At 45.5% G+C, this 25,668-nt stretch overlaps 1 protein-coding gene across 1 annotated transcript in view; it reads right to left on the bottom strand.

Annotated features, from left to right (window-relative positions):
• LOC147433075 (uncharacterized) overlaps positions 1–25,668 on the bottom strand; it is a 54,846-nt gene that overhangs the window by 23,742 nt on the left and 5,436 nt on the right. The window contains exons 2-6 of the mRNA XM_086492791.1: positions 2,837–3,860; positions 2,645–2,755; positions 2,411–2,548; positions 2,256–2,303; positions 2,045–2,125 (exon numbers count right to left, since the gene is read on the bottom strand). Coding sequence (XP_086348917.1) covers positions 2,045–2,125; positions 2,256–2,303; positions 2,411–2,548; positions 2,645–2,755; positions 2,837–3,860 — 1,402 coding nt within the window. The remainder of the gene's footprint in view (positions 1–2,044; positions 2,126–2,255; positions 2,304–2,410; positions 2,549–2,644; positions 2,756–2,836; positions 3,861–25,668) is intronic.

Genomic DNA, 25,668 nt, shown 5'->3' on the forward strand with positions numbered 1-25,668 from the left:
AGACTACTTGTAGGCAGGATGTGAGATCAACGCATAGACGGGGGTCAGGAGGTGTGGCAGTCCTATTCAGGAAGGAGCTTCAACCCCTCATTCGTATTGTTCGGAGAGATGATCAGGCCAGATATATGTGGGTCAGAGTGAGAGCAACGCTACTTGTCTTTACTTGCACTCAAAAGCAATGTGCAAAAGAGGTTGGCAAAGCTCTTGTACACAGCTCTAGCCCTCTGGAGGCCACGCTCCTTCAGCTCACATGGACCAAGTTTGAAGATGGAAGACCTGCCAAAGACTTCATAGTGCAACTTCAAGACAGAACTTAATCTAACCAAGTACCTCATCGAACTGAAAATTACGACCTTTGAAAACCGAAGTTGGTGTCAGCTAAAGTCAACAAGGGGTGTCCAAATGAAGGTAAGAAGCCTGCACATTGCAAGTGCTGGATTGCGAAGAATCTATTTGAATTGACTTGTCCCCACGCAGACCAACGCAACAGGTGGTTCTGTGTACTGTGGATTACCTTTCGGCGAATGTTCAAGTATGGGGACTTCTACTTGTACATTCCAAGCATGCATTTTCCAACCTTCTGTCAAAACCCATACATACACATACACTTAAATCTCAAAAACAAAGCATTCTGCAATGCATAAGGGTACATTTGCACTTAAGACACTTTGCACTATTTGCACCCCTTTGATTCCGATTGCTGCATAGCCAACTCTCACGCAACCCACTTTCGTTTGACGAGGACGTCAAAATTATCATCAACCAGGAGTATATACAAGGGTAGTGACCCATTCGAAAGGGCCAACGAGCGGGGAGCCCCCACCTAGACACGCTAGTTCCACTTCGCGCATCGTGCACCGTGGGATGCCACCATAAGGCTCGATAGGGGGACGCTATGCCCCTAGCACAAGTCATGGGGGAGCTTAGGACTACGTGGGGCTAGGGACATGGACAGCGGGCACATAAGGTCTATACCACTAACCACACTAACCTCCCCACGGCATCTTCATTCTGGCTAGTCACCAAACGGCAAAGAGGACCAGAATCTATGATACCCTAAGCTGCCTTTAAAGTTGATCAACCAAAGCATCAGAGGCTGTCCCAACTGATCATGCACTGTCTAGAAACCATAATGTAGCTCCGGTGGCCCTTTGGGACAAGAAAGAAAGGATCTCCTCTCTATGAATACTGCATACACATCAATGTGAAGAGGTCCATCCCTAAAAGATGCTTCTGGACCTGAAACATGGACAAGGGAACATTTGATAGAGAAACAAAACCAGCACATACTCAAACCTGTCTCCTCTTAGGAAGACTCCGCTATCTTCTGCCCCTCCCATAAACCATCCTCAATACAAGGAATGTCCAATTGAACCTCCGACTCTACCAACTGTTGGACTCTGTCATCGTCCCCTAGCTGTTCCAAAGGCTGCTGGTCCAACTCTGCAGACCCGCGAGCTCAGGCCTCACTGCCTCGCCAATCTCAACATAGATCAGATTAGTAGCAATACAGAGATGGTAGGGATCGGAGTCAGCAACAGTCTAGTAGGAGTGGTTGACAACAGACACAGTAAGGTAGCAGAGGTAGGCCCAGTCTATCCTTGTTTACAAGAGGAGAGTTGAGAGAGTTGTTCATGGTGATGAGCTTTCTCCTCCAGATGTGAGAGAGCCTGTGTTTGGACCAGAGGCTTCACCAAAATTATACCAGCAGCCTTTGGAGCAGCCAGGGGTTAATGGCAGAGCCCAGCAGTTAGGCCACAGTTAAACGTCCCTCTGCCAGAAGACGGTTATATTCTGAAATCCTTTGCAACGCATGCCTCTCTTTAATGCATAAGTTGCATGGACAGCAGCTTGACCATAACAGACGGTCGATTAAAACAAATAGCACCATCAAAATAAAGATCAACATGTAAGGCTTGGTGCCACAAACAAAGTTGGCACCAGTGCAAAAATAATAGAACAGTATCATACACAGTATGCCTAAACCTTATTTGACAAATGACATATAAATGAATGTTTTCAAGGGGATAATCAAATGGCTTACATCTGGATTATAGATGTCAATTTCTTGATGTGCACAGTTCAAATCTCCTGTCAAAATGACCGGCTTTTCCTTTTCAAGGGCCTGCATGTAAATGAACCAACATTTATGAGTGTACCATTCCATGACACTAATACAAAGAAAGGGAGCACAATTCTGCTGTGCATGTGTGAAAACATGTACAGGCTTCTTGAAACACAAAAACGGAACCTGCCTTGAGATAAATTCCTAAGGACAGGTCCCAATCTTGGGTCCGATATACCTGCAACAGTAGAGTTGCACATCCAAGTAAGATGAAGAAGGTGTATGAGCGTTTCAGAAGTACACTGTTTTTTGGTATCAGAACAAGCAAGCAATCAAAAATGTTACCAGTCTTTCAAGCTTCTGTCCAGAATTCGGTACGTAACAAGTCACTAAGAAAAAATTTTCAAACTCGACAGTGATGACTCTGCCTTCACTGTCATGCTTTGGGATCCCTATTCCATAAGATATGGACAATGGTTTTATCTGCAATATATCAGCAAAAGCAAGAAGATCATTAGGAAGTCTAATTAAGTATTATTCACGACAATACTAATGGACTATGCTGTTGAGACAAATTACTCTTGAGATGACTGCAGTCCCTGAGTAACCCAGCTTTGCAGTGCTACAGCTCCAAAGAGAATTGTCATACGCAGGCAAAAGGGTCTCCTTGATTTTAACCACATCCTTTTCCTATAATAATATATTTGTGTTAGAAGGTAGCAAAAAGCACTAGTCAAACGAGTGAGTGAGCCATGAGGAAGTAGAACGTACTTGTAGTTTTGTCTCTTGCAGAGACAATACATCAAAATTCTCTTTCTGTGCCAGTCTTAAGATAGCAGAACCGGGTAAATCTTCACCCTTTCTTTTCAATAATGCTCGAAGACCATTAACATTCCATGAGAGAAGTTTCATAGACTTGCCTTGCGGTTCTGATTGGCGCATGGTATGTGGATTATACACACTCCACTCAGACTGCACCTTCTTGTGAACCAGCAACAACCATGGATTCACTTTCTCAACAAGGGTGTCCACGGTATGCTCTTTGAAGCCATTAGCTGTGGCCACTTCTACATTTGTGGCTTCTGTGTTGCTTTCTTCTATTTTCTGAGAGAGAGAATCCAAGTGTTCTATGCACTGAGAACCTTTTACCCTTGCCTTTCTCCTCTGAGAGCCTGAGGCTGGGTCTGTCACAGTTCTCGCACCTACCTTTCTCTTCCCCGAGCTTGCAGCTGTCCCTAACTCAGCGTATTGAGAAGCCTCTGTGCATTCAGAGACTTTACTAGTAACTTTCCTCTTTCGACCAGTTTTACGTGAAGCTTTGGTGATTGCTTCCTCAGTTTGCTCTTCTGAAGACACAACACAAGCCATGGCCTCTGAATTCAAAAGCTCCTCCTCTACAGTCTTCGTCACAGTTAAAGCTTTTTCTGCAGCAATGGCTTTTTTAGATCTTCTCTTGTACACAATTTGACCGACAGTTGAAGTGACCACATTGAGCTCCGTTTCAGCATTCTCAACAATGGCTTCCCTTGCCTCTTGAACATTTGGAGCCAAAACTAGTGATTGTAATGCTGTCTCATGAACATATTCATGTATGCCTGTGCCATGCTTTTGCTCTTGTCTACTACTTGCGAGACTCAAACTGATCTCCATATCTGATAAAGAAGATGTCTTTGTAATAAATGCTTTTTGATGGTGATATGGCACACATTCTAGATTAAGAAATGACAACCTGTTTTCATGACAGTTGAAGTACCTCAATCCTTGCTTCTGTCTTAAAGATTGGAACTGAGCAAATCTGCAAGTTCATGACAAGCGGGTGATCCTTTTAGCACATCAAAGTGAATATCTCCCAGTTCAAATTCCATTTTTACAAACGATTACAGCATGTGAATCATGCTGCATAGAGGATGCAAGCTTAACAAACTAAAAATCGATAAACGTGTTTCGACACACTAAGATTTGAACAACAGGAACCGCAGAGATGACAAAGTCACCATGCGAAAGAAGACGGGAGTGCCATTTGCACTTTGTACATCCACTGAGGAAAGTAAAGCATATTAGGCTACCTAATTAAAGGCTTGTTCCTATGACCAACATGTTCATGATGTTAAGAGTTTCATCTTCCTTCTGGTGGTGGCTTCAGTCTCTCAGGAGCAGTTTAGGGAGTGAGGGCTATTTTGTGGCTGTGCCCAACCGTATTTGATTTAGATGTACCTTTTCCGGCGGTATGCACCATGTATTTTCGCACGATAGGCTTGCATGAGGCAAAACCCCTGTTCCTAGGGTTTCCCGGGGTAAGAGTCTCAATTTCTGCAGTTTTCAATCTCCTAGACGATTTATTAACCTATTTTTAGGTGATGTGGCATTTTTCCAAGGCACTTCCCTTTTCTGGGTCGTGGAGTATTATTTGGATCGGACGGTTGTAGGGGACCCTTTATAAGGTCCACGACCCCCCCTCCCCCCCCCGCGGGGCCGCCTACCTTGTACTCATCCATTCCATTGCTTACAAATTGTAGTCAACGTTTTGGGGATCTCAACTCTCTAGAGTTTGCTCCTAAGATCTTAGCGTTTTGTCTACACACTCTCTCTCTCTAGCATTTTTGCTTGTGATCTCTCTCTCTCGCAAAACAATCTCTCTCTAGCCACCATCTGCAAGTGCTTGTTTGCAAGTACTGCTACCCTTTGCCCGTGTGATGGGCCGTTTGTGAGTGGAGGCTATTTTGAAGTGGTAGATCCAAGATCCAATGGCTGCCCATGTTCATGAGGAGATTTGTTCGCAATTGCAACTTGATCACTATCCGATTCACCTTGTCTTGTCAGGTGCAACGGAATTGAAATGGCGACAAGATCTAGACTTTACACTTTCACAAATCTTTCCTTCTTTCCTTGCTTGAATGATGGTTCCTTTTATTTCCTTGTAGAGAGAGAATGAGAAAGAGAGGTAGAGATGTGGGGGGGGAGAGAGAAATGAATGTTATATTAACGTCTTCAAAAGGCCAAAAGTGACCTATGAGACCAAAAAGTTACAACTGGTGAATCTGATACCATGTCTAAGTACAGAAATTACAAAGTTACAAAGAACTAACACTAGAACATTAAGAGGAAAGGATGTGGGGGGGGAAGGGGGGGAGGGGTCGGTGGGGTCAGATGAAATCTCTCATCGGTCACTCTCGGATCTCATCGACCTCCTCCATGGTCAGTACTCTGGTTGGGCGTCTTGCATGTCGAGCTAGAGTAATCTGTATCTTCTGTTGCAGCCTTCGTCGGTAGTGGGAGACTCCCCGAGGTCGTGGGCGTCTGGATCTGCCAAGTTCAGTGGCTTGGTGCAGTGTACCTCTAGTATGAATAGGCTCTGAGATCTACTGTAATGACTGCTCTCCACTGGCTGGTATAAAGAAATCTGTGATTCATCTCTGAGACTATCTTTCCCCTAATGTCCTCAGCAAACTCTCCCTAAGTCTGCGCAGCTCTAGTAGGAACAATCCGAGACATCTATGATCCTAGAAAGAGAAATGAAATGAAATGTTATATTAAACGTCTTCAAAAGGCCAAAATGACCTATGAGACTAAACTGATACAATCCTTGTGGATCTAATCCAATGTCTAGGTACAAAAATAAAATGAAGTAAAGTGAAAGACTAAAACTAAAAGGCTAAAATCGTCAGACTGAAAATCATCATCATCATCATCCATGCCCGAGGATGCCCGGCATCGGGCATCTGTACATAGTCGTATTATACCGTGCTAGAATAGTCTTGATCCTCTGGTGAAGCCTCTGTCGATGTCGTGGTCACCCCTGTAGACGTGGGCGTCTAGCTCTCCCGAGCTCAATGTCTTTGTCCACTAATATACCTTTGGTATAAGTGGGCTCTGAAGTCTGCTGTGAGGCATGCTCATCTGGCTGTTGAGTCCCTGCTCTAAAGAAGTTAGTGATCTCCCTCTGTGAATGTCTCCCGCTACCTGGTCTCCTCAAGAAACTCTCCCTGTGTCTGCGCAGCTCTAGAAAGAACAACCATCAATGACTAGCCAACGGTCCAAAGCCCTCTCTGAATAAACAGTGAAAGCGCCCTCGTATTTCATAGTATATCGGACAATGACAAATGTGATGAAACTCTATCTCTGGCTCAATATGGCACAACTGGCATATCTGTAAGGTGCAGCGGAAGTGAATGTTTGAACTTTGCTCAAGATGAGTGCTCCGAACTGTGCTAAGGGTTCCTTTTACTTACGAAAGGGAGAGCCTTCTGTTCCTTCAGTGAGAGAGTGCAATGGACACAAACAAACTGAATGGACACTGTGAATGGAAGTGCATGAGACTGAGAGATAGAGAAGAGAATACGACACCAGAGACGTTGTAAAACCCTCCTCCAAAGGCCCCACTCTCTATGGCGAGATTAGTCTACTTATGATTGCACAAATCTCTACAATGCTTGGACTTGCCGACGATGTCGACGACGATGAAGACGACGACGAGACGGGCTGAAATCTGAGAATGCTAAGGGCTGTAATCTGCAAATCTTTATTTGCTGAATTCTGACTCTATGTCGGTGACGATGTCGACGACGACGATACAACGACAACGCGTTGAAAACGTAGATGTTGAAATCTGCGTTTTCCGGGCTGAAACTGCTGAAAACTAAAAACGCTAGTGTTTCTTGATGTTCCATCGCGGTGAATCTGCAAAACGCCGGGGCTGATCTACAAACCAAAAACGCTAGGGCTGATTTGAAGTCTTCTGCAAAAACGCTAGGCTTTTGCGATGTCTTGTTGTCACCGGGTTGGTCTGTGTCACAAAGTGATGACGTGGCTACCGACAGCAGAAACCCTAATTTCTGCCAGAAACCTAAACTTCCTGCAAACCCTAATTTCTGCCAGAAACCCTAATTTCCGGAAATCGCGGGGGTGGAAAAAAAAATTGTTTTTTCTTAGCGACGCAAATCCCTGCTTTTTGGCTTTGCAAGGAAATTGGAAGAGAGATAAAGAGAGAATATTGCTTTATTTTGCTCTCATTGAGAGAGAGAGAGAGAGAGAGAGAGAGAGAGAGAGAGAGAGAGAGAGAGAGAGAGAGAGAATCTGCTTTTGCTTTCAAGCTTTTGGGGCTCTGCTTTTGGGCATCCTTGTAATCTTTATATTCACGGTGAGGGCCTCACTTCTCCAAGCATGTGGACGCAGAGTCTGAGAGTGAAACCCTAACCGCTCTTTGTACTTTGACATTGATTTAATACATAAAGAAATACCGAAAGGGGCGCCAGTCTTTGGGGCCAATATCTCTAGGCACGGAACTCCGCCGGGCCAATGCAAATCTATTGTGATCTGTGAATTGTTTTGAAGTGATTATTTGGTGCTGTCGCGATTGATTCTTCACTTGGAATGTCCAAGTCTGTTACAGTGGTATCAGAGCACGGCCGATTTCTCTTCTACGGGAAATCTGATCCCCAATTTTTTTTCCGTGGCACCTATGGCTTCACGCAAGGATCACTCGACTCCCTCTGCATCTGGAGATGCGGGCAGGGATCACAACGAAGATTCTGACAGAGTATGGCCCGCCTCGGCCTACTCAGGTGGAGCAAAGAGAGATGAAGCGTCGTCAATTGATCGGCGATGCAACAAAGATGATGCTCAGTTTTGCGAAGGATCCGAAATTGGCAAAATATATGAGCAAGACTTCTTTTCAGAAAGTGCATGCACAGTGGCAGAAAACCACTACACCACCCCTGAAACCCGCTCTCAAGAAACCTTCTAATCACAAACAGTACTCAGAGAAGGAATTACAAGAGGTGGTTGATGCACGGATTGCTCAGCTTTTTGACGCGCAAAAGAAAGCCAAAAAGCAAGGCAAAAAGCAAAAAAAAGGCACTGACTTCCCGAGATATTTGGGTCGTCAGTCGACTTTTGACAAGGAAAAGAAACAAAAGAAGCGTGTTCGATTTGAAGGAGTACCCAGTTCTTCTTCTTCTTCTTCTTCTGACAGTTCTTCTAGCTCTTCAGATTCGAGCGAAGAAGACAAAAAAGGTAAAAAGCGAAGCAAGAAACAAAGCTTCGGAAAGGGCAAGAAAAAGGCAAAGAAGGCTAAATCTCGCCCAAAGACTCATAGTTCTACTGAGGACTCGTCTACAGACAGCTCAGATTCTCATGATGGAAACTTTTATGCGAACAAGAAGAATCTTTACAAGCCAACCAGTATGACTTTCTCGAAGATAAAAGCAAGAAAGTCCGAGAGTTTAAGGAAGGTGGCCACTCGATCAAGTTTGATACTTTTTCAAGATACTCAGATGCTTCGAAGGCTTTGTCTTTTATACAGCAGTTTGACATCACTTTCGCGGGAGGGCGCTATTCAGAGCACTCCAAGATTCGGAGAGCTACCTATGCTCGTACTTGGTGGTCCACGCTTCTTTTAAACAAGATTGCGCCAGTTAAATGGCTGAAATTTAAGAAGCTGTTTAGTTCTTCTTGGTTGACACAAGAATATGAACGAGATATACGAGCTGCTTGGAACCATCTTCGGATGACTAAGAAAGATACAATCAATGCTTACTGTGAAAGATTCTGGAGCTCTTTTCTACCCACCTCTTCATTCAAGAAGATCTCGTTCAGAGAACAGATTGAGCGGTTTACCTTGGGTCTACCTACAGAGATCCGAGATCACTGCTTGGAACAGAAGTCAGCTTCTATTCAGGAGTTGATGAGTCATGCGAAGCGGGGCTTTGCCATTCACTCTGGCAGTTTGACCTACCCCACAGATGAGGCCATGACACAACGAGCCGGACAGACTTCTGGGAATGAAAGTAGAAAGAAAAAGAGCAACCCAGAGAAAAAGGATGCACGACCAAGCTTACTCCTGAGGAGAGAGCTCGCTTCATTAGAGAGGGGAAGTGCTTTCGATGTGGGGAACATGGACATATCTCCGCGAAGTGCCCTAAAAAGGCACAGAAAGAACAAAATGATAAAGACGACGACAGGCCTGAGAGTTCGAGAGCAGCTGAGGAACGTGGCAGAAACGGCAGATAGAAAAGCAGAACTGGTACCACATGGCGTGGGACCTACACCGAATCTAATGAATGAAAGTACAAACTTTGCAGCTTTTGGGGCAAAGTGAAGGATCAGGGAGCTCTTTTGAAGGAGCCAAGGCCGACTTCTTTTCACTGGAAATTGGCGGCTCAATTTGGAATTACGCCCGACAGACTGACGCCACAGGCGGAGGTAGTTCGACTGGCACCCGGATGGGATGTTGCCATTACACCGAGCATTGGCAAACTTCGTTTGCAATGACAGGGGTGTTTAGGGCACGCGAGTGATATTCTACTCAGGATCCCTTGGTACCACAAGAACTACGCCGTGGTTGACTACCGGGCCGAGAAAGCGACTTTGATAAATGAAGGGCTCAGAGAATTCCACTTGATGAACTTCAGTTTCTTTACTCATTCTTTTGAAAGAGAATTGAACGATGGATAAAGGTTGAAATATGTTTTGACCTGATCAAAAGAACGCCAAGATTTTTCTCCACACTCATGCCGATTGCTTTTTAGAGGGCCTGAAGATCAAACCATTGACCTGATACCTGGAAACACGTCACCGAACCGGCCACCGAACAGTGTGAGCCAAGTACAGGTGAAAAGATTATGAACCCAGTGAAAGACTTGGAAAAGGGTCTTGTCCAGCATAGTACTTCACCCTATTGCTCTCCACTGTTGTTGGATTTGAAGAAAGACGGATCTTGGAGAATGAGCATCGATTATAACGCTCTCAACAAAATCACCATCAAGAACAGATTTCCGATTCCTAGGATCGATGATATACTCGACAGGTTACAGGGATCCTCGTGCTTTAGCAAGATTGACTTGAAGAGTGGATATCATCAGATCCAAATCGTGTCGAGAGACGTCTAGAAGACAGCCTTTCGGACGACTTTTGGGTTATTTGAGTTTTTTTGGTGATGCCTTTTGGCTTAACCAATGCTCCTGCGACATTTAAACCGGATGATGGACAGGATTTTTTCAAGAGTACAGGCTATTTGTTGGCACTTTCTTTGATGATACCATTGTTTTCTCCAAGAATGAGGTAGAACACAGAGATCATCTGCTTCACAGAGACTTTTTGGGACACTTTGTCTCAGCAACAGGAGTGCAAGTGGATTCGGCCAAGATAGACACTATCCGTGATTGGCCCGATTTGAAGAATGTCCATAAAGTTGGAAGCATCTTGGGACTGTGTTCGTACTACAGACGGTTCATTCGAAAGTTTGCAGAGGTTGCTTATCCTTTGCATATCTTGATACAAAAAGGAGTCCCTTTCTCGTGGGGATCCACAGAGGTGACTGCCTTTCAGACATTGAAAGAGAAATTGACTACGGGACCAGTTTTGACTTTGCCGGACTCGCAGAAGTCATTTCAAGTATATTGTGATGCTTGTGGTTGTAGTCTGAGTGCGGTCTTGATACAAGAAGGCCATGTCATTGCTTACGAGAGCCGATTGTTCTCTAGGCCGGAGATGACAGCGTAGATATATGAGAAAGAGCTTTGGTAGTTATCCATGCTCTTACTCAGTGGCGGCATTACCTACTCGGAGCGGATTTTACTGTCTTTACAGAACATCAGCGTTTGCGCTACTTTCTTGTCATAGAAGCAGCTTTCGGAAAAGCAGATCCGGTGGGCGAACATCTGGTCACAGTTTCACTTCCAGATTGTCTACGTGCAGGGACAGAAGAATGTGGTGGCAGATGCTTTGTCTCGGAAGCCATTGCTTCTGGCTATTTCCGCGATACATCATAGGAGCTTCGAGGATATGGTCGATCAATATGCCACGGATACGAATTTTGTAGATATTTTCACACGGATACGGGATGGGGAGACAGTAGCTGGATACTCCCTTCGGGAAGGCTACTTGATGAAAAAGACTATGTTGTGCGTTACACAACCGTTGAGGGAAAAGGTTATGACTGAATACCACTGTCCACCTTTTACGAGTCACCGCGGCATTGCTACCACCATGAAGGGGGTAGAGAGATACTTCTTTGGGCCGAGACTCTAAAAGGATGTGGAAGAGTTTGTGCGCAGTATGCCAGAAGGTCAAGTTTGACAGGCGTAAGGCACAGGGATTGTTACAGCCTTTACCCATACCCACCCACCCCTAAGAAAGTGTTGCAATGGATTTCATTTTTGATCTCCCGAGAACACAGAACGATCACGATGATTTTCCGATTACATGGCACGTCTGAGACGATTGTCTCCAACAGAGACCCCAGATTTATATGTTTGTTTTGGGAGGCAATTTGGGAGAACATTGGCACGCGGTTGCAGTTCTCATCATCGTTCCACTTGCAGACTGACGGGCAATCTGAGATTGCTAATTCAGTGGTTTTAGATTTATTGAAGTCTTGTATCTCGGATCAAAAGACTCAATGGGAAAAGAACTTACCTTTGGTGGAATTTGCCTACAATAACAAGATACACTCTTCGACGGGGAAGACGCCATTTGAGATTTGTTGAAAGTGCTGCGAAGGTTCCATCCTTCCTGAGCACGAAAGATTAGATATTTGAAGCGGATGAATATTCACGAGATTTGGATACAGCTTTTGCCAAGGTTCGCGAGACTTTGCAGAAGTCTCAAGAACGACAGAGAAAGGAAGCGGATCGCCATCGTCGCGACTTGAAATTGAAGGAGGATGATTGGGTGCTCTTACGTTTTGAGAAGGCACGCCTAAGAAAGAAAAAGGAAAAGAGAGGCTTTTTCCAAAGCTTAGTATGCGATACTACAGACCTTTCCAGATCACTGAAAAGATAAATGATGTCTCCTTCCGATTGAAACTGCCAGATATTTGGAGGATCACAATGCATTGCATGTGAGTCTCTTGAAACCTGTTAAGGGTGAAGTGCCTGATGATAGGGAGCCTGATGAGCAACCCGAAGTGGAAGAAAACGAGGAGACCCTTGTTCCTGAACAGATTTTGGCACATAGGGATACGAAGAAAGGTAAAGTCCGAAGGCGGTTCTTGGTTAAGTTCAAGAACTTTCCTGCATTTCATGCGAAGTGGATGGAGGAGGAGGACCTAGCAGATACTCCTCGGATTGTGAAACTTTACCTCGATGCTTTGGTTTAGCATAGTCTACTCCAAACGGAACCCAGAATTCGAGATATGGTGCAGTGGGATGCACAAGAGGGGAGTCACTCCACTCCTTTGTCAACAGATGCCTTGATTTTGATACTAAAGTCACTGATGTCTCTTTGAGCTTCAGGGATACTGAGAGCTGACAGTGTTCTGCTGGATGACTTTATGAAATGGAATTCCTGATAATGATACTGATTTGTTCTTGACTTCTTTTGAGTGCAGGAACTAATAGACGAAATGACTGTAGCATTTTGGTCTGATTGATCTCGAATAGACATGGTTGCAATAGGGGTTAGTCAATCGGACATCGATGAGGTCCCGATTGGACCTAGATGTGATTGCTAGCTACATTGATGATAAATCATGGTCTAAGATCCGAATGAATGTTGAATGTCATGTGATGTCCTGTGATGTCTAGTGATGTCTTGTGATGTCTTGTGATGTCGTGTGATGTGACTGTCGATTTGATACATGTGCTAGATGTGTGTTCCTAGTACGTAGGTACTAACAGTCAGTGTCTGCTAAGACGGTTTATGGCTTTTGTCGGTTTTGCAAGCGTAATCGCAGTCGATTACAATGCTTTCAAGAGGGGGGGGTATGTCACAAAGTGATGACGTGGCTACCGACAACAAAAACCCTAATTTCTGCCAGAAACCCTAATTTTCAGAAATCGCGGTGGTGGAAAAAAAAAATTAGCGATGCAAATCCCTGCTTTTTGGCTTTGCAAGGAAATTGAAAGAGAGATAAAGAGAGAATATTGCTTTATTTTGCTCTCATTGAGAGAAAGAGAGAATCTGCTTTTGCTTTCAAGCTTTTGGGGCTCTACTTTTGGGCATCCCTTGTAATCTTTATATTCACGGTGAGGGCCTCACTTCTCAGAGCATCTGGATGCAAAGTCTGAGAGTGAAACCCTAACCGCTCTTTGTACTTTGACATTGATTTAATACATAAAGAAATACCGAAAGGGGCATCAGTCTTTGGGGCCAATATCTCTAGGCACGGATGTAACAGACTTAGACACTCCAAGTCAAGAATCAACCGCGACAGCACCAAATAACCACTTCAAAACAAGTCACAGATCACAATAGATGTAGACTGGCCCAGCGGAGTTCCGTGCCTAGAGATATTGGCCCCAAAGACTGGCACCCCTTTCGGTATTTCTTTTTATATTAATCAAATCAAAGTACAAGAGAGTGGCTAGGGTTTCACTCTCAGACTCTGCGTCCAGATGCTCTGAGAAGTGAGGCCCTCACCACTAATTTAAAGGTTACAAGGGATGCCCAAAAGCAGAGCCCCAAAAGCTTCAAATCAAAAGCAACTGCTCTCTCTCTCTCACAGAGAGTCAAAACTTGAAAGCAAAAGCATTCTCTCTCTCTTTCTCATATTGTAGAGAAAAAGCAAAATTTGCGTCGCTCATCATTTTCAAAAAAAAAAAAATATATATATATATATATATATATATATATATATATATATATATATATGTTTAATAGCCTGCGCGATTTCCGGAAATTAGGATTTTTGGGAAAAATTAGGGTTTGCAGGAATTTTACTGTTTCTGGCAAAAATTAGGGTTTCTGCTGTCCGTAGCCACGTCATCACTTTGTGACAACGCAACTCCGCCGGGCCAATGCAAATCTATTGTGATCTGTGAATTGTTTTGAAGTGATTATTTGGTGCTGTCGCGATTGATTCTTGACTTGGAGTGTCCAAGTCTGTTACAGTCTGCAATGCAAAACGCTGGGGCTGCTCTGCAATGGAGAAAAACACTGGCTGTTCTTGGCTGAAAACGCTAAGTCTCCTGCCCGGGGGGGGGTCTTGCTGAGAAGGTGCATTGTTGGATGTCAGGTCCCTGCTGTCTCTTCTGCCAGAAAGTGCTAGCGCTAGGTTTCTATTTATACAACTTAGCAAAATTGCCCTACCTACTTTCCAACAAAAGTCACTTAAAAATAATAAGTGAAAAATGTCAAAAATAGGAAAAATAGGCCTATGCACTGTAAAAATGCTACTTATGGGTTCTAACTGAAATCTGATGATCATGTTGTGTGCAACCAGAGGATATGCATCTATTCTAAGTGTTTGGACACGCACGGTCTGCGAACAGACTCACAAAAGTGCCAGATCACTTCCTATTCTAAACCGACTTAATTGAACTAAACCCTGGTCATGTTGTAGCTTGTCCACGGACACATAGGGTTGGATGTGTCACGTGACAATATCCTAGCCTATGTTGGTACTCTCCTAAATCTGCCAGTCTCGATCTCTAGTTGATGCGATGATGTGCACATCTGACCAATAGCACATCGTATCCCACAGGATAAATGAGTGTCCATATAGGCCGGTTTGATCACATATCCATCCTCTCTTAGTTGGAGAAGATGCTCTTTATAGAAAGCCATCTTCGTGCCCAACTCGTGTCGGCTGTATCCATGTGCTTTTGGTAGTTGAATCAAATCTTGACGTATTAGTCTACTGCTCTAAAAACACCTAGAAATGCCAACCCTCGTTGCTCGCTCGCTGCTGCTCTGCGCACGCCCTCGCTGCTCCCCCCCTCACCCTCCTCGCTATCGCTGACACCCCGCCTCGCCCCCTTCTCTCGCTTGTGTCTACCTCCGCCTGCTTCTCCCTCGCTCGTGCTACCCACCCAACCCTACACACCCGCGCTCGTGCAGCCCGCGCTCGACCCGCAATCCCCCCCCCCCCCCCGTCAGTTGCCTTCCATTCTCTCCTAGCGTGGTCTCTCATGCTCGGCATCCCTTCATCAAAAGGACTCTCAACATTAAGTGTCGACGCCCCTCTCATCAACAGTAGCAGACACACATGGAAGCTCGTGCTCCGGCATCTCAGTCTTTGTAAGATTATTGGCAGTCATCTCAGTCGCGGAGAGGTATGCGACCTTTTGCATGCCCGCCTTTTAGCAAAGGTGGGGAAGATCACTGACATCCAGCTTCTCGAGCGAGGATACTACCAGATAGAGTTTGAGACTCCCGAGATGGCTGCCAAGGTCATCTCGATGAGCCCGTTGGCCATCCGAGCGGTCAGAGCTCATCTCCGACAGTGGCGCCATGGCTTCGATCCAACATCGAATGTTCTTGTCAAGGAGGCAGACTTGCCTATTTCGGTCTGCTTCCCTAGCCTACGGAGGGAGTACTTACCACTTCTTTCCAGGATTGGTTCGGAGATCGGGACAGTCTTGGAGACCCGCGCACGCCAACTTCAGTTGCAGCCAAGGCTGCCAGTGTGCCTTTAGTACGTGTTCTAGTTCGTGACACCCATACTCTCCCGAAGGTGGTCCTTCTACCTAGGGTGAGTGGGGATTGGTTACCCCAGAGGGTGGAGTATTCGGGACTCCCAAACCAGTGCTTCATTTGCAGGTAGATGGGCCACTTAGCAAAGGCCTGTCCTCGCTGGAGATATCGACCGACAGCACATGCACAGCCTCCCAAGGGTGAGCATGTCCAGCAAACAGGTACCCAGGACACACAGACTGGTAGCTCGACAAAGGCCAACGATCAGACAGCTGACGGTTGGCAGCAGGTGCCCGGCCGTCGTCGACAAGGACGGGCTCGCCACACGGCCCCCCCTCCGACAGGGAACCGTTTCGACCCCCTCTAGCAAGAGCCCCCTGAAGAGGCCCCCTCTACCTCAGCTTCACCACCTCCACCGCCTCCCTCCCCTCCACCTTCAGACTCCTTCGTTCCTCCCCCTCCTCCATCCTCACCCCCACTTCTCACTCCTCCTCTCTCACCGGTGGGGCCCTCAGCCTCATCACCCGACTCATCCCACACTCCTTCTCAGACGCAGGGGACTGGACACACATCCGCAGTGAGACAATCTCTTGCTAGTGCTTTCTGTAACAAACTGCTGATGTGTCGAAGCCTTGAAGAATGGAGTCAACTTGCAGATGTCGGCCAAGGGGCCTAAACCCTAAGAAGAACAAGTAACAGAAGAAGAAGTCCTACCAACTTATGGGGACCCCGTTCGATGGGGCCCCAAGTGACAAAGGATTAAAATAAAGCAGGACCTGCGCACACACACACAAATTGATGACGTGGCAGAATTTCGAAAATTGGGCTGACATGATGACGTGGCAAGCTGTACGGATTTCCGCGTTTTGTGTTGGCTGATGACGTGGCAGGCCAGATTTCCGTGATTTACGATGGCAACTTTTTGGCTTTTCTTTTGGACCAGATGCTTTTAAGTTTGAAGGCTTTTTACTGTAAACTGCTTTTTAGGCCAAGGGCCTTTAAATATGAGGTTAGGGCTCGTTCTCTGGCATGCTTCCTGGAGAACGTGTAGAGTCTAGAGTACTGGCTTGTACTGTGTTGATGCAATATAAAGAAATACCGAAAGGGACGCCAAGGTTTGGGGCCAATACTCTCTGGGGTGGAATTCCGCCACTCCGTGTCGCGTGTCGTCTCTCTCTTTCAGTTTCAGTTGTTATTGAAGTGCTAAAAGTCTAATCAGTCTGTTCTTTTCTATTGGCACGTGGTGCCCATCTTGTGACACTTTCGCTACGAGTCGCATGGCTCGGGAGGGATAGTCCCACCTGAGAACGCCACTTCTCGTTTAGACCTCTCCTTTTGCAGCAGTCCCTCGGGTTTGACCAGCTTTGACATTCGTAGACGATGGGACTTCTTCCACTACAGCTTCACACGCTTCCTTGGTGACTCTTCTCCCAACCTAGAGGATGACTGTTGTCACGTGACACATCCAACCCTTTGTGTTCGTGGACAAGCTAAAGCATGATCAGGGTTCAGTCAGTCCAGTCAGTCTAGATTAGAAGTGATCTGGCACTTTGCAAGTATTCGTAGACCGTGCATTCCCAGTCACTTAGTGTAGATGCATATCCTCTGGTTGCACACAGCATGATCATCAATATTCCCATCAAATTCCATCAGGGGAATTTTCCAGTGCATTTAGCCTATTTTACCTATTTTTGGCATTTTTCACTTATTAATTTAAGTGACTTTCCAACAAAAGTAGGTAGGGCAATTTTGGTAAGAAAATATATAAGCAAACCAAAGTTAGCACTAAATGGCAGAAGAGGCAACAGGAGCCAAGCTCAGCAGGCAACTTCTCATCAAGACCTTGGCGGTTTCCCCCACCAAGCAAGAAGACCATCGCCAGAAAACCCCTTCTACTAGCGTTTTTGGAACTGCACCAGCCTGGCGTTTTGCATCAACACCATCGCGAGCAAGTCACAGCATATAGCGTTTCTGCATCAGCATCATCGCCAGCAGAAACATCAGCCTAGCGTTTTTGGTCCAACTTCAGCGTTTTCAGATTTAGCAAGGCAGCGTACTTGCAGATTCAGCCCTAAGAAGGTAGCAGATTCAGCCCGGAAAGACCATCAGTTTTCAGCCTAAAGAAACCTCAGTTTTCAGCCCTAAACCTGCAGATTTTCAGCGTCAAAGACCCACAGAAACAACCCCCCAAAACAGCATTTTTGGACTAGTCGTAGATTTCAGCCCATAGCGTTTTTGGACAGCAGTAGAAAGATTGCAGATTTCAGCCCTTAGGTTGGTCTCGTCGTCATCGCCGACATAGCCTAGACTTGCATCAGTCTCATGCATACCGTTTGTACCAGATTGTGCAATCAATAGTAGACCACTCTCGCCGACGAGGGTAGGGCCTTCGGAGGAGGGTTTTACAACGTCTCTGGTGTCGTATCTCTCTTCTCTCTCTATCTCTCAGTCTCATACACTTGCACGCACAGCGTCCATTCACTTTGTTTGTGATCATAGCATTCTCTCATTAAGAACGGAAGGCTCTACCTTCCATAAGAACAAAAGGAACCTTGAGCACAGTTCGGAGCACTCATCTTGAGCAAAGCGCAAACAATCATTCCGCTGCACCTTACATTGGTATCAGAGCTTTGGCAGTGTTCTGTATCACTCAAGGAAAGAATCACAAGATTTTTTATTTTTTTTTGCTTGTTGAGGTCGCACTAATCCAAGTTCGCTTGGGCGTGTCGATTCCTAATCGTGTTCTTGAAGAGTGACAAGAATCCCAGGAAAGAAGGGCTTGTCCAGCCTCCCCTTGTGCCGATTTTCACTCATTGAGAGCGGACCGTGCACTTAGCGGCCGGCCAATCGACGTGAGGTGGGAAAAAGCAACCTTGGCGTGAGCGCAAGGCCGCCAAGGGGTGCACCCGTGGAAAGGAGTAGAACTCGGGTGAAGAGAAGATCCTTCTCTAACACAGATTGCAAGCGAAAGAAGAACCTCAAGACCCGCAAGAACCTCAAGAACTCAAGAACCCCAAGAACCAAGACTCCCAAGAACCCAAGTTCCTCGTGAACTTAAGAACCAAAGACCACAAGAACCCACGACTTCAGTGGATGGTCATCACTCGAAGCGGAATGGATACTTCGCTCGGAGGTGATGAGCATGAGAGAGGCGAAAAAGAATTTTTCCCACCAAGAGGTTTTTCCGACCCTCCCCCGTTCCCATCTACGTCAAGAATTGCGCTAACTCCTATGGAGGAGTTGGACCAAGCAAGAGAAGCAAACAGAAAGTCCTACGAAGAAGAAATGGCAGCCATAGATCGTGACTACGAAGAAGAAGTGGCAGCAACGTAAGTACGACTTGGAAGAAAAAGAAAGTCAAGCCAAATTTGATCGTGAGACCAAAGCAAGAATGCAAGAGATGTTGCGACTCTTCTCTCAATTTCAGGCACAGATGCAAGAGGTTCGGGAAAAGGAGACTCTCTCAGTCTCATCTTCTCCAAAGCAGGACACACAAGATTTGCATGATTGTGAGAAGCATGATGATTTGAATGACAATGCTAAGCATGATGATTTGGATGATAATGATGGACATGATGATTTGCATGATCAAGATGTGATTTCTCACAAGCATGATGATTTGCATGATCAAGATGTGATTTCTCACAAGCATGATGAGTTGCATGAAGAAGATGTGATTGTTCACAAGAAGGATGATGTGTTAGTGGATACTTTTGCTAGCGAAGCTAACATCGTTACAGATTCGATCAATCACGAAGAATCGATCTTGGCTTTCGAGTCGAGGTCCACAGATCCCCCACAAGAAGATTCGATAGATCCCGAAGAACCAATCTTGGCTCTCGAGCCTAGGTCTCAAGAACCCTCACAGGAAGTATTATGTGTTCGCATGATTGATACGCACGCATTGTTCGAGTGTTTCATTCGTGATCGTTTCCTGTATTTTAGTCAACGTCTTTATGTGATCCCTTTTCCTAGGCATGACATATTGTACGTTGAGCACGTTTCACTCATGAATGAGCACGGATGTATGCAGATTTTTCATGAAAAGCTGAAAAGTATGCATGTAAGGAAGTCACATTCCCTGTCTCTCCCTTGGCATGACACATCTGAAGAAAGAGCACATGAAAGTATGCGCACCAAGCATGGGCATTTCCGTTGTGAATTGCCACAGTTGATTGCTTTAGATCAGAAGAGAAAGATTCGATCTCATTGTTTGCGTGTGTGTGATGAACGGTTTGGCACTCCGTCTATTTGTTCATCTACATTGCATGCACAGTCTTTGAGAAAGACAAGATTTTTTCCACTCACTTTACATGGAATGGGTGTGTTCATGTTTTTGTGTTGGAAATGGTTTCAGGAATTTTCAGCCATGGAGATTCTTGAAGAAGAAAGAAGCATGACTCTCGACGAAGTTGAAGCATCGAAGGAGCCACAAAAGACTTTGCGTCGCTTTTGGTGCGGCCCAAAGAAGCAAGCATTGCAGACCTTTATGAAGTTCAAGTACCGCACGACCCACACACCAGAGTGGGCCGGCGAAGAGTCCCTTCCAGGATTCCGGATGCTATTGGCGATCTCCCTCGACGCCATACAGTTCGGTATCAGTACCTCACTTTGAAAAGGAGGGGATGTCACGTGACACATCCAACCCTATGTGTCCGTGGACAAGCTACAGCATGATCAGGGTTTAGTCAGTCCAGTCAGTTTAGATTAGAAGTGATCTGGCACTTTGTGAGTCTATTCATAGACCGTGCATGCCCAGTCACTTAGTGTAGATGCATATCCTCTGGTTGCACACAGCATGATCATCAATATTCCCATTAGAATCCATCAGATTCCATCAGGGGAGTTTTCCAGTGCATTTAGCCTATTTTACCTATTTTTGGCATTTTTCACTTATTAATTTAAGTGACTTTCCAACAAAAGTAGGTAGGGCAATTTGGGTAAGAAAATATATAAGCAAACCAAAGTTAGCACTAAATGGCAGAAGAGGCAACAGGAGCCAAGCTCAGCAGGCAACTTCTCATCAAGACCTTGGCGGTTTCCCCCACCAAGCAAGAAGACCATCGCCAAAAAACCCCTTCTACTAGAGTTTTTGGAACTGCACCAGCCTGGCGTTTTGCATCAGCACCATCGCCAGCAAGTCACAGCATATAGCGTTTCTGCATCAGCATCATCGCCAACAGAAACATCAGCCTAGCGTTTTTGGTCCAACTTCAGCCTCTAGCGTTTTTGTCCCAGATTCAGCGTTTTCAGATTCAGCAAGGCAGCATTTTTCAGCAATGAAGTACTTGCAGATTCAGCCCTAAGAAGGTAGCACATTCAGCCCGGAAAGACCATCAGTTTTCAGCCTAAAGAAACCTCAGTTTTCAGTCCTAAACCTGTAGATTTTCAGCGTCAAAGACCCATAGAAACAGCCTCCCAAAACAGCATTTTTGGACTAGTCGTAGATTTCAGCCATAGCGTTTTTGGCAGCAACCGAAAGATTGCAGATTTCAGCCCTTAGGTCGGTCTCGTCGTCCCTGTCGTCATCGCCGACATTGCCTAGACTTGCATCAGTCTCATGCATACCGTTTATACCAGATTATGCAATCAATAGTAGACCACTCTCGCCGACGAGAGTGGGGCCTTCGGAGGAGGGTTTTACAACGTCTCTGGTGTCGTATCTCTCTTCTCTCTCTATCTCTCAGTCTCATACACTTGCACGCACAGCGTCCATTCACTTTGTTTGTGATCATAGCATTCTCTCATTAAGAACGGAAGGCTCTACCTTCCATAAGAACAAAGGAACCTTGAGCACAGTTCGGAGCACTCATCTTGAGCAAAGCGCAAACAATCATTCCGCTGCACCTTACACCTGCTTTCAAGTCCACGTCCTCTTTCTAGCAATCCGAGGCACTTAGGCTCTGGATATTGTGGTAGGTTTCTCCTTTTCGCTGTGCGACAAGGATCATAAGTGGACCCTGCACACAGTTCTTGACTAGCTTGAGGTCCACGCTATTGAGATCTCACACCACACCGGGGACCTGGGGGTGACAGATCTGGTACAGACACTTTGTCCTTTTACCAAGTTCAGTGTGACGCCGCCGGATGCAACAGGTTGCAGGCATATTGTGGTGCACTTGTTTGCTGACACTTACAACCTTTCTTGCTATGTATTTGTACATGTGTCACAAAGTGATGACGTGGCTACGGAATACAGAAACCTTAATTTCTGCCAGAAACCCTAAAATTCCTGCAAACCCTAATTTTTGCCAAGCACCTAATTTCCGGAAATCGCGGAGGCTATTAAATTTTATTTTATTTTTAAACAAAAATTTAGAATGATGAGCGACGCAAATCTTGCTTTTTCTCTATGCAATGAGAAAGAGAGAGAATGCTTTTGCTTTCAAGTTTTGACTCTCTGTGAGAGAGAGAGAGCAGTTGCTTTTGATTTGAAGCTTTTGGGGCTCTGCTTTTGGGCATCCCTTGTAACCTTTAAATTAGTGGTGAGGGCCTCACTTCTCAAAGCATCTGGACACAGAGTCTAAGAGTGAAACCCTAGCCACACTCTTGTACTTTGATCTGATTAATATAAAAAGAAATACCAAAAGGGGCGCCAGTCTTTGGGGCCAATATCTCTAGGCACGGAACTCCACCGATTTCTCTTCTACGGGAAATCCGATCCCCGAATTTTTTTTTCCGCGGAACCTATGGCTTCAGGCAATGATCAGTCGACTCTCTCTGCATCTGGAGATGCGGACAGGGATCACAACAAAGATTCCGGCACGGAGTATGGCCCGCCTAGGCCTACTCCAGCGGAGCAGCAAGAGATGGAGCGTCGAAAATTGATTGATGATGCAACAAACATAATGCTCAATTTTGCCAAGGACCCGAAGATGGCAAAATATATGAACCAGACCTCTTTGGAAGAGGTACAGGTGGAGTGGCAAAGAACCACAACACCACTCCCGAAACCCGCTCTCAAGTTGGGCCGTCGGTCGACATTTGACAAGGCAAAGAAATTGAAGAAGCGCGTCAAGTTTGAAGGAGTACCCACTTCTTCTTCTTCTTCTTCTTCTTCTTCTTACAGTTCTTCTAGCTCCTCGGATTCGAGCGAAGAAGACAGAAAAGGTAAAAAGCGAAGCAAGAAGCAACGCTTCGGAAAGGGCAAGAGAAAGGCAAAGAAGGCTAAATCTCGCCCAGAGACTTACAGTTCTACTGAGGACTCGTCTACAGAAAGCTCAGATTCTGATGATGGAAACTTCTATGCGAACAAGAAGAATTTTTACAAAGCCAACCAGTATGACTTTCTCGAAGATAAAACAAGAAAGTCCGAGAGTTTAAGGAAGGTGGCCACTCAATCAAGTTTGATACTTTTTCAGGATACTCAGATGCTTCGAAGGCTTTGTCTTTTATACAGCAGTTTGACATCGCTTTCGCGGGAGGACGCTATTCAAAGCACTCCAAGATTCGGAGAGCTGCCTCTTACTTTAAGAGGAATGCTTGTACTTGGTGGTCCACGCTTCTTCTAAACAAGACTGCGCCAGTTAAATGGCTGAAATTTAAGAAGCTTTTTATTTCTTCTTGGTTGACGCAAGAATATGAATGAGATATACAAGCTACTTGGAACCATCTTCGGATGACCAAGAAAGATACAATCAATGCTTATTGTGAAAGATTCTGGAGCTCTTTTCTACCCGCCTCTTCATTCAAGAAGATCTCGTTCAAAGAACAGATTGAGCGGTTTACCTTGGATCTACCTACAGAGATCCGAGATCACTGCTTGGAATAGAAGTCAGCTTCTATTTAGGAGTTGATGAGTCATGCGAAGCGGGGCTTTGCCATTTACTCTGGCAGTTTGACCTACCCCATAGACAAGGCCATGACACAACGAGCCGAACAGACTTCTGGGAATGAAAGTAGAAAGAAAAAGAGCAACCCAAAGAAAAAGGATGCACGACCCAAGCTTACTCCTGAGGAGAGAGCTCGCTTCATCAGAGAGGGGAAGTGCTTTGGATGCGGGGAACATGGACATATCTCCGCGAAGTGCCCTAAAAAGGCACAGAAAGAAGAGAATGATAAAGACGACGACAAGCCTGAGAGTTCGAGAGCAACTGAGGAATGTGGCAAAAAAGGCAAATAGAAAAGCAGAACTGGTACCACATGGCATGGGACCTGCACCGAATCTAATGAATGAAAGTACAAACTTTGCCGCTTTTGGGGGAAAGTGAAGGATCAGGAAGCTCTTTTGAAGGAGCCAAGGCCAACTTGTTTTCACTTGGAATTGGCGGCTCGATTTGTAATTACACCCGACAGACTGACGCCACAAGCAGAGGTAGTTCGACTAGCACCCGGATGGGATGTTGCCATTACACCGAGCATTGGCAAACTTCGTTTGCAATGACAGGGGTGTTCAGGGCACGCGAGTGATGTTCTACTCAGGATCCCTTGGTACCACAAGAACTATGCCGTGGTTGACTACCGGGCTGAGAAAGCGACTTTGATAAATGAAGGGCTTAGGGATTGTACTTGATGAACTTCAGTTTCTTACTCATTTTTTTGGGAGAGAACTGAACGATGGATAAAGGTTGAATATGTTTTGACCTGATCAAAAGAACGCCAAGATTTTTCTCCACACTCATGCCGATTGCTTTTGAGAAGGCCTGAAGATCAAACCATTGATCTGATACCTCGAAGCACGCCATCGAATCGGCCACCTTATCGTGTGAGCCGAGTACAGAATGAAAAAAATATGAACCCAGTGAAAGACCTCTTGGAAAAGGGTCTTGTCCAGCCTAGTACTTCACCGTAATGCTCTCCAGTGTTGTTGGTTTTGAAGAAAGACGGATCTTGGAGAATGTGCATCGATTATAGCACTCTCAACCAAATCACCATCAAGAACAGATTTCCGATTCCTAGGATCGATGATATACTCGACAGGTTACAGGGATCCTCGTGCTTTAGCAGGATTGACTTGAAGAGTGGATATCATCAGGTCAGGATAGCGCCAGGAGATGTCTACAAGATAGCTTTTCGGACGACTTTTAGGTTATTTGAGTTTTTGGTGATGCCTTTTGGCTTAACCAATGCTCCTGCGACATTTAACTGGATGATGGACAGGATTTTTTGAGAGTACAGGCTATTTGTTGGCACTTTCTTTGACGACATCATTGTTTTCTCCAAGAATGAGGCAGAACACAGAGATCATCTGCTTCAAGTCTTTCAGGCATTACGAGATCACACGTTAGTGATTAATGCAAAGAAAAGTGAATTTTTCCTACCAGAGATACACTTTTTGGGACACATTGTGTTAGCAGCAGGAGTGCAAATGGACCCGGCCAAGATAGAGACTATCCGTGATTGGCCCGATTTGAGGAATGTCCATGAAGTTAGAAGCTTCTTGGGACTGTATTCGTACTACAAGCGGTTCATACGAAAGTTTGCAGAGGTTGCTTCCACTTTGCATACCTTGACACAGAAAGGAGTACCTTTTTTGCGGGGACCCACAGAGGTGACTGCCTTTCAGACATTGAAAGAGAAATTGACTACGGGACCTATTTTGACTTTGCCGGACTTGGAGAAGTCATTTGAAGTATATTGTGATGCTTGTGGTCGTAGTCTGGGTACGGTATTGATGCAAGAAGGCCATGTCATTGCTTACGAGAGCCGTTTGTTCTCTAGGCCGGAGATGACAGCACAAATTTATGAGAAAGAGCTTTTGGCGGTTATCCATGCTCTTACTCAGTGGCGGCATTACCTACTCAGAGCGGATTTTACTGTCTTTACAGACCATCAGAGTTTGCGCTACTTCTTGTCACAAAAGCAGCTTTCGGAAAAGCAAATGCGGTGAGCGAACATCTTGTCACAGTTTCACTTCCACATTGTCCATGTGCAAGGACAGAAGAATGTGGTGGCAGATGCTTTGTCTCGGAAGCCGTTGCTTCTGGCTATTTCCGCGATACATCATAGGAGCTTCGAGGATATGGTCGATCAGTATGCCACAGATACAGATTTTGCAGATATTTACGGGATGGGGAGACAATAGCTGGATACTCCCTTCGAGAAGGCTACTTGATGAGAAAGACTATGTTGTGCGTTACACAGCCGTTGCAGGAAAAGGTTATGACTGAATGCCACTGTCCACCTTTTACGGGTCACCGCGGCATTGCTACCACCATGAAGGGGTAGAGAGAGACTTCTTTTGGCCGGGACTCAAAAAGGACGTGGAAGAGTTGTGCACAGTATGCCAGAAGGTCAAGTTTGACAGGCAT

Source organism: Adiantum capillus-veneris, chromosome 20, assembly GCF_014529385.1.
Source record: "Adiantum capillus-veneris isolate H3 chromosome 20, ASM1452938v2, whole genome shotgun sequence".
Lineage (NCBI taxonomy): Eukaryota > Viridiplantae > Streptophyta > Polypodiopsida > Polypodiales > Pteridaceae > Adiantum > Adiantum capillus-veneris.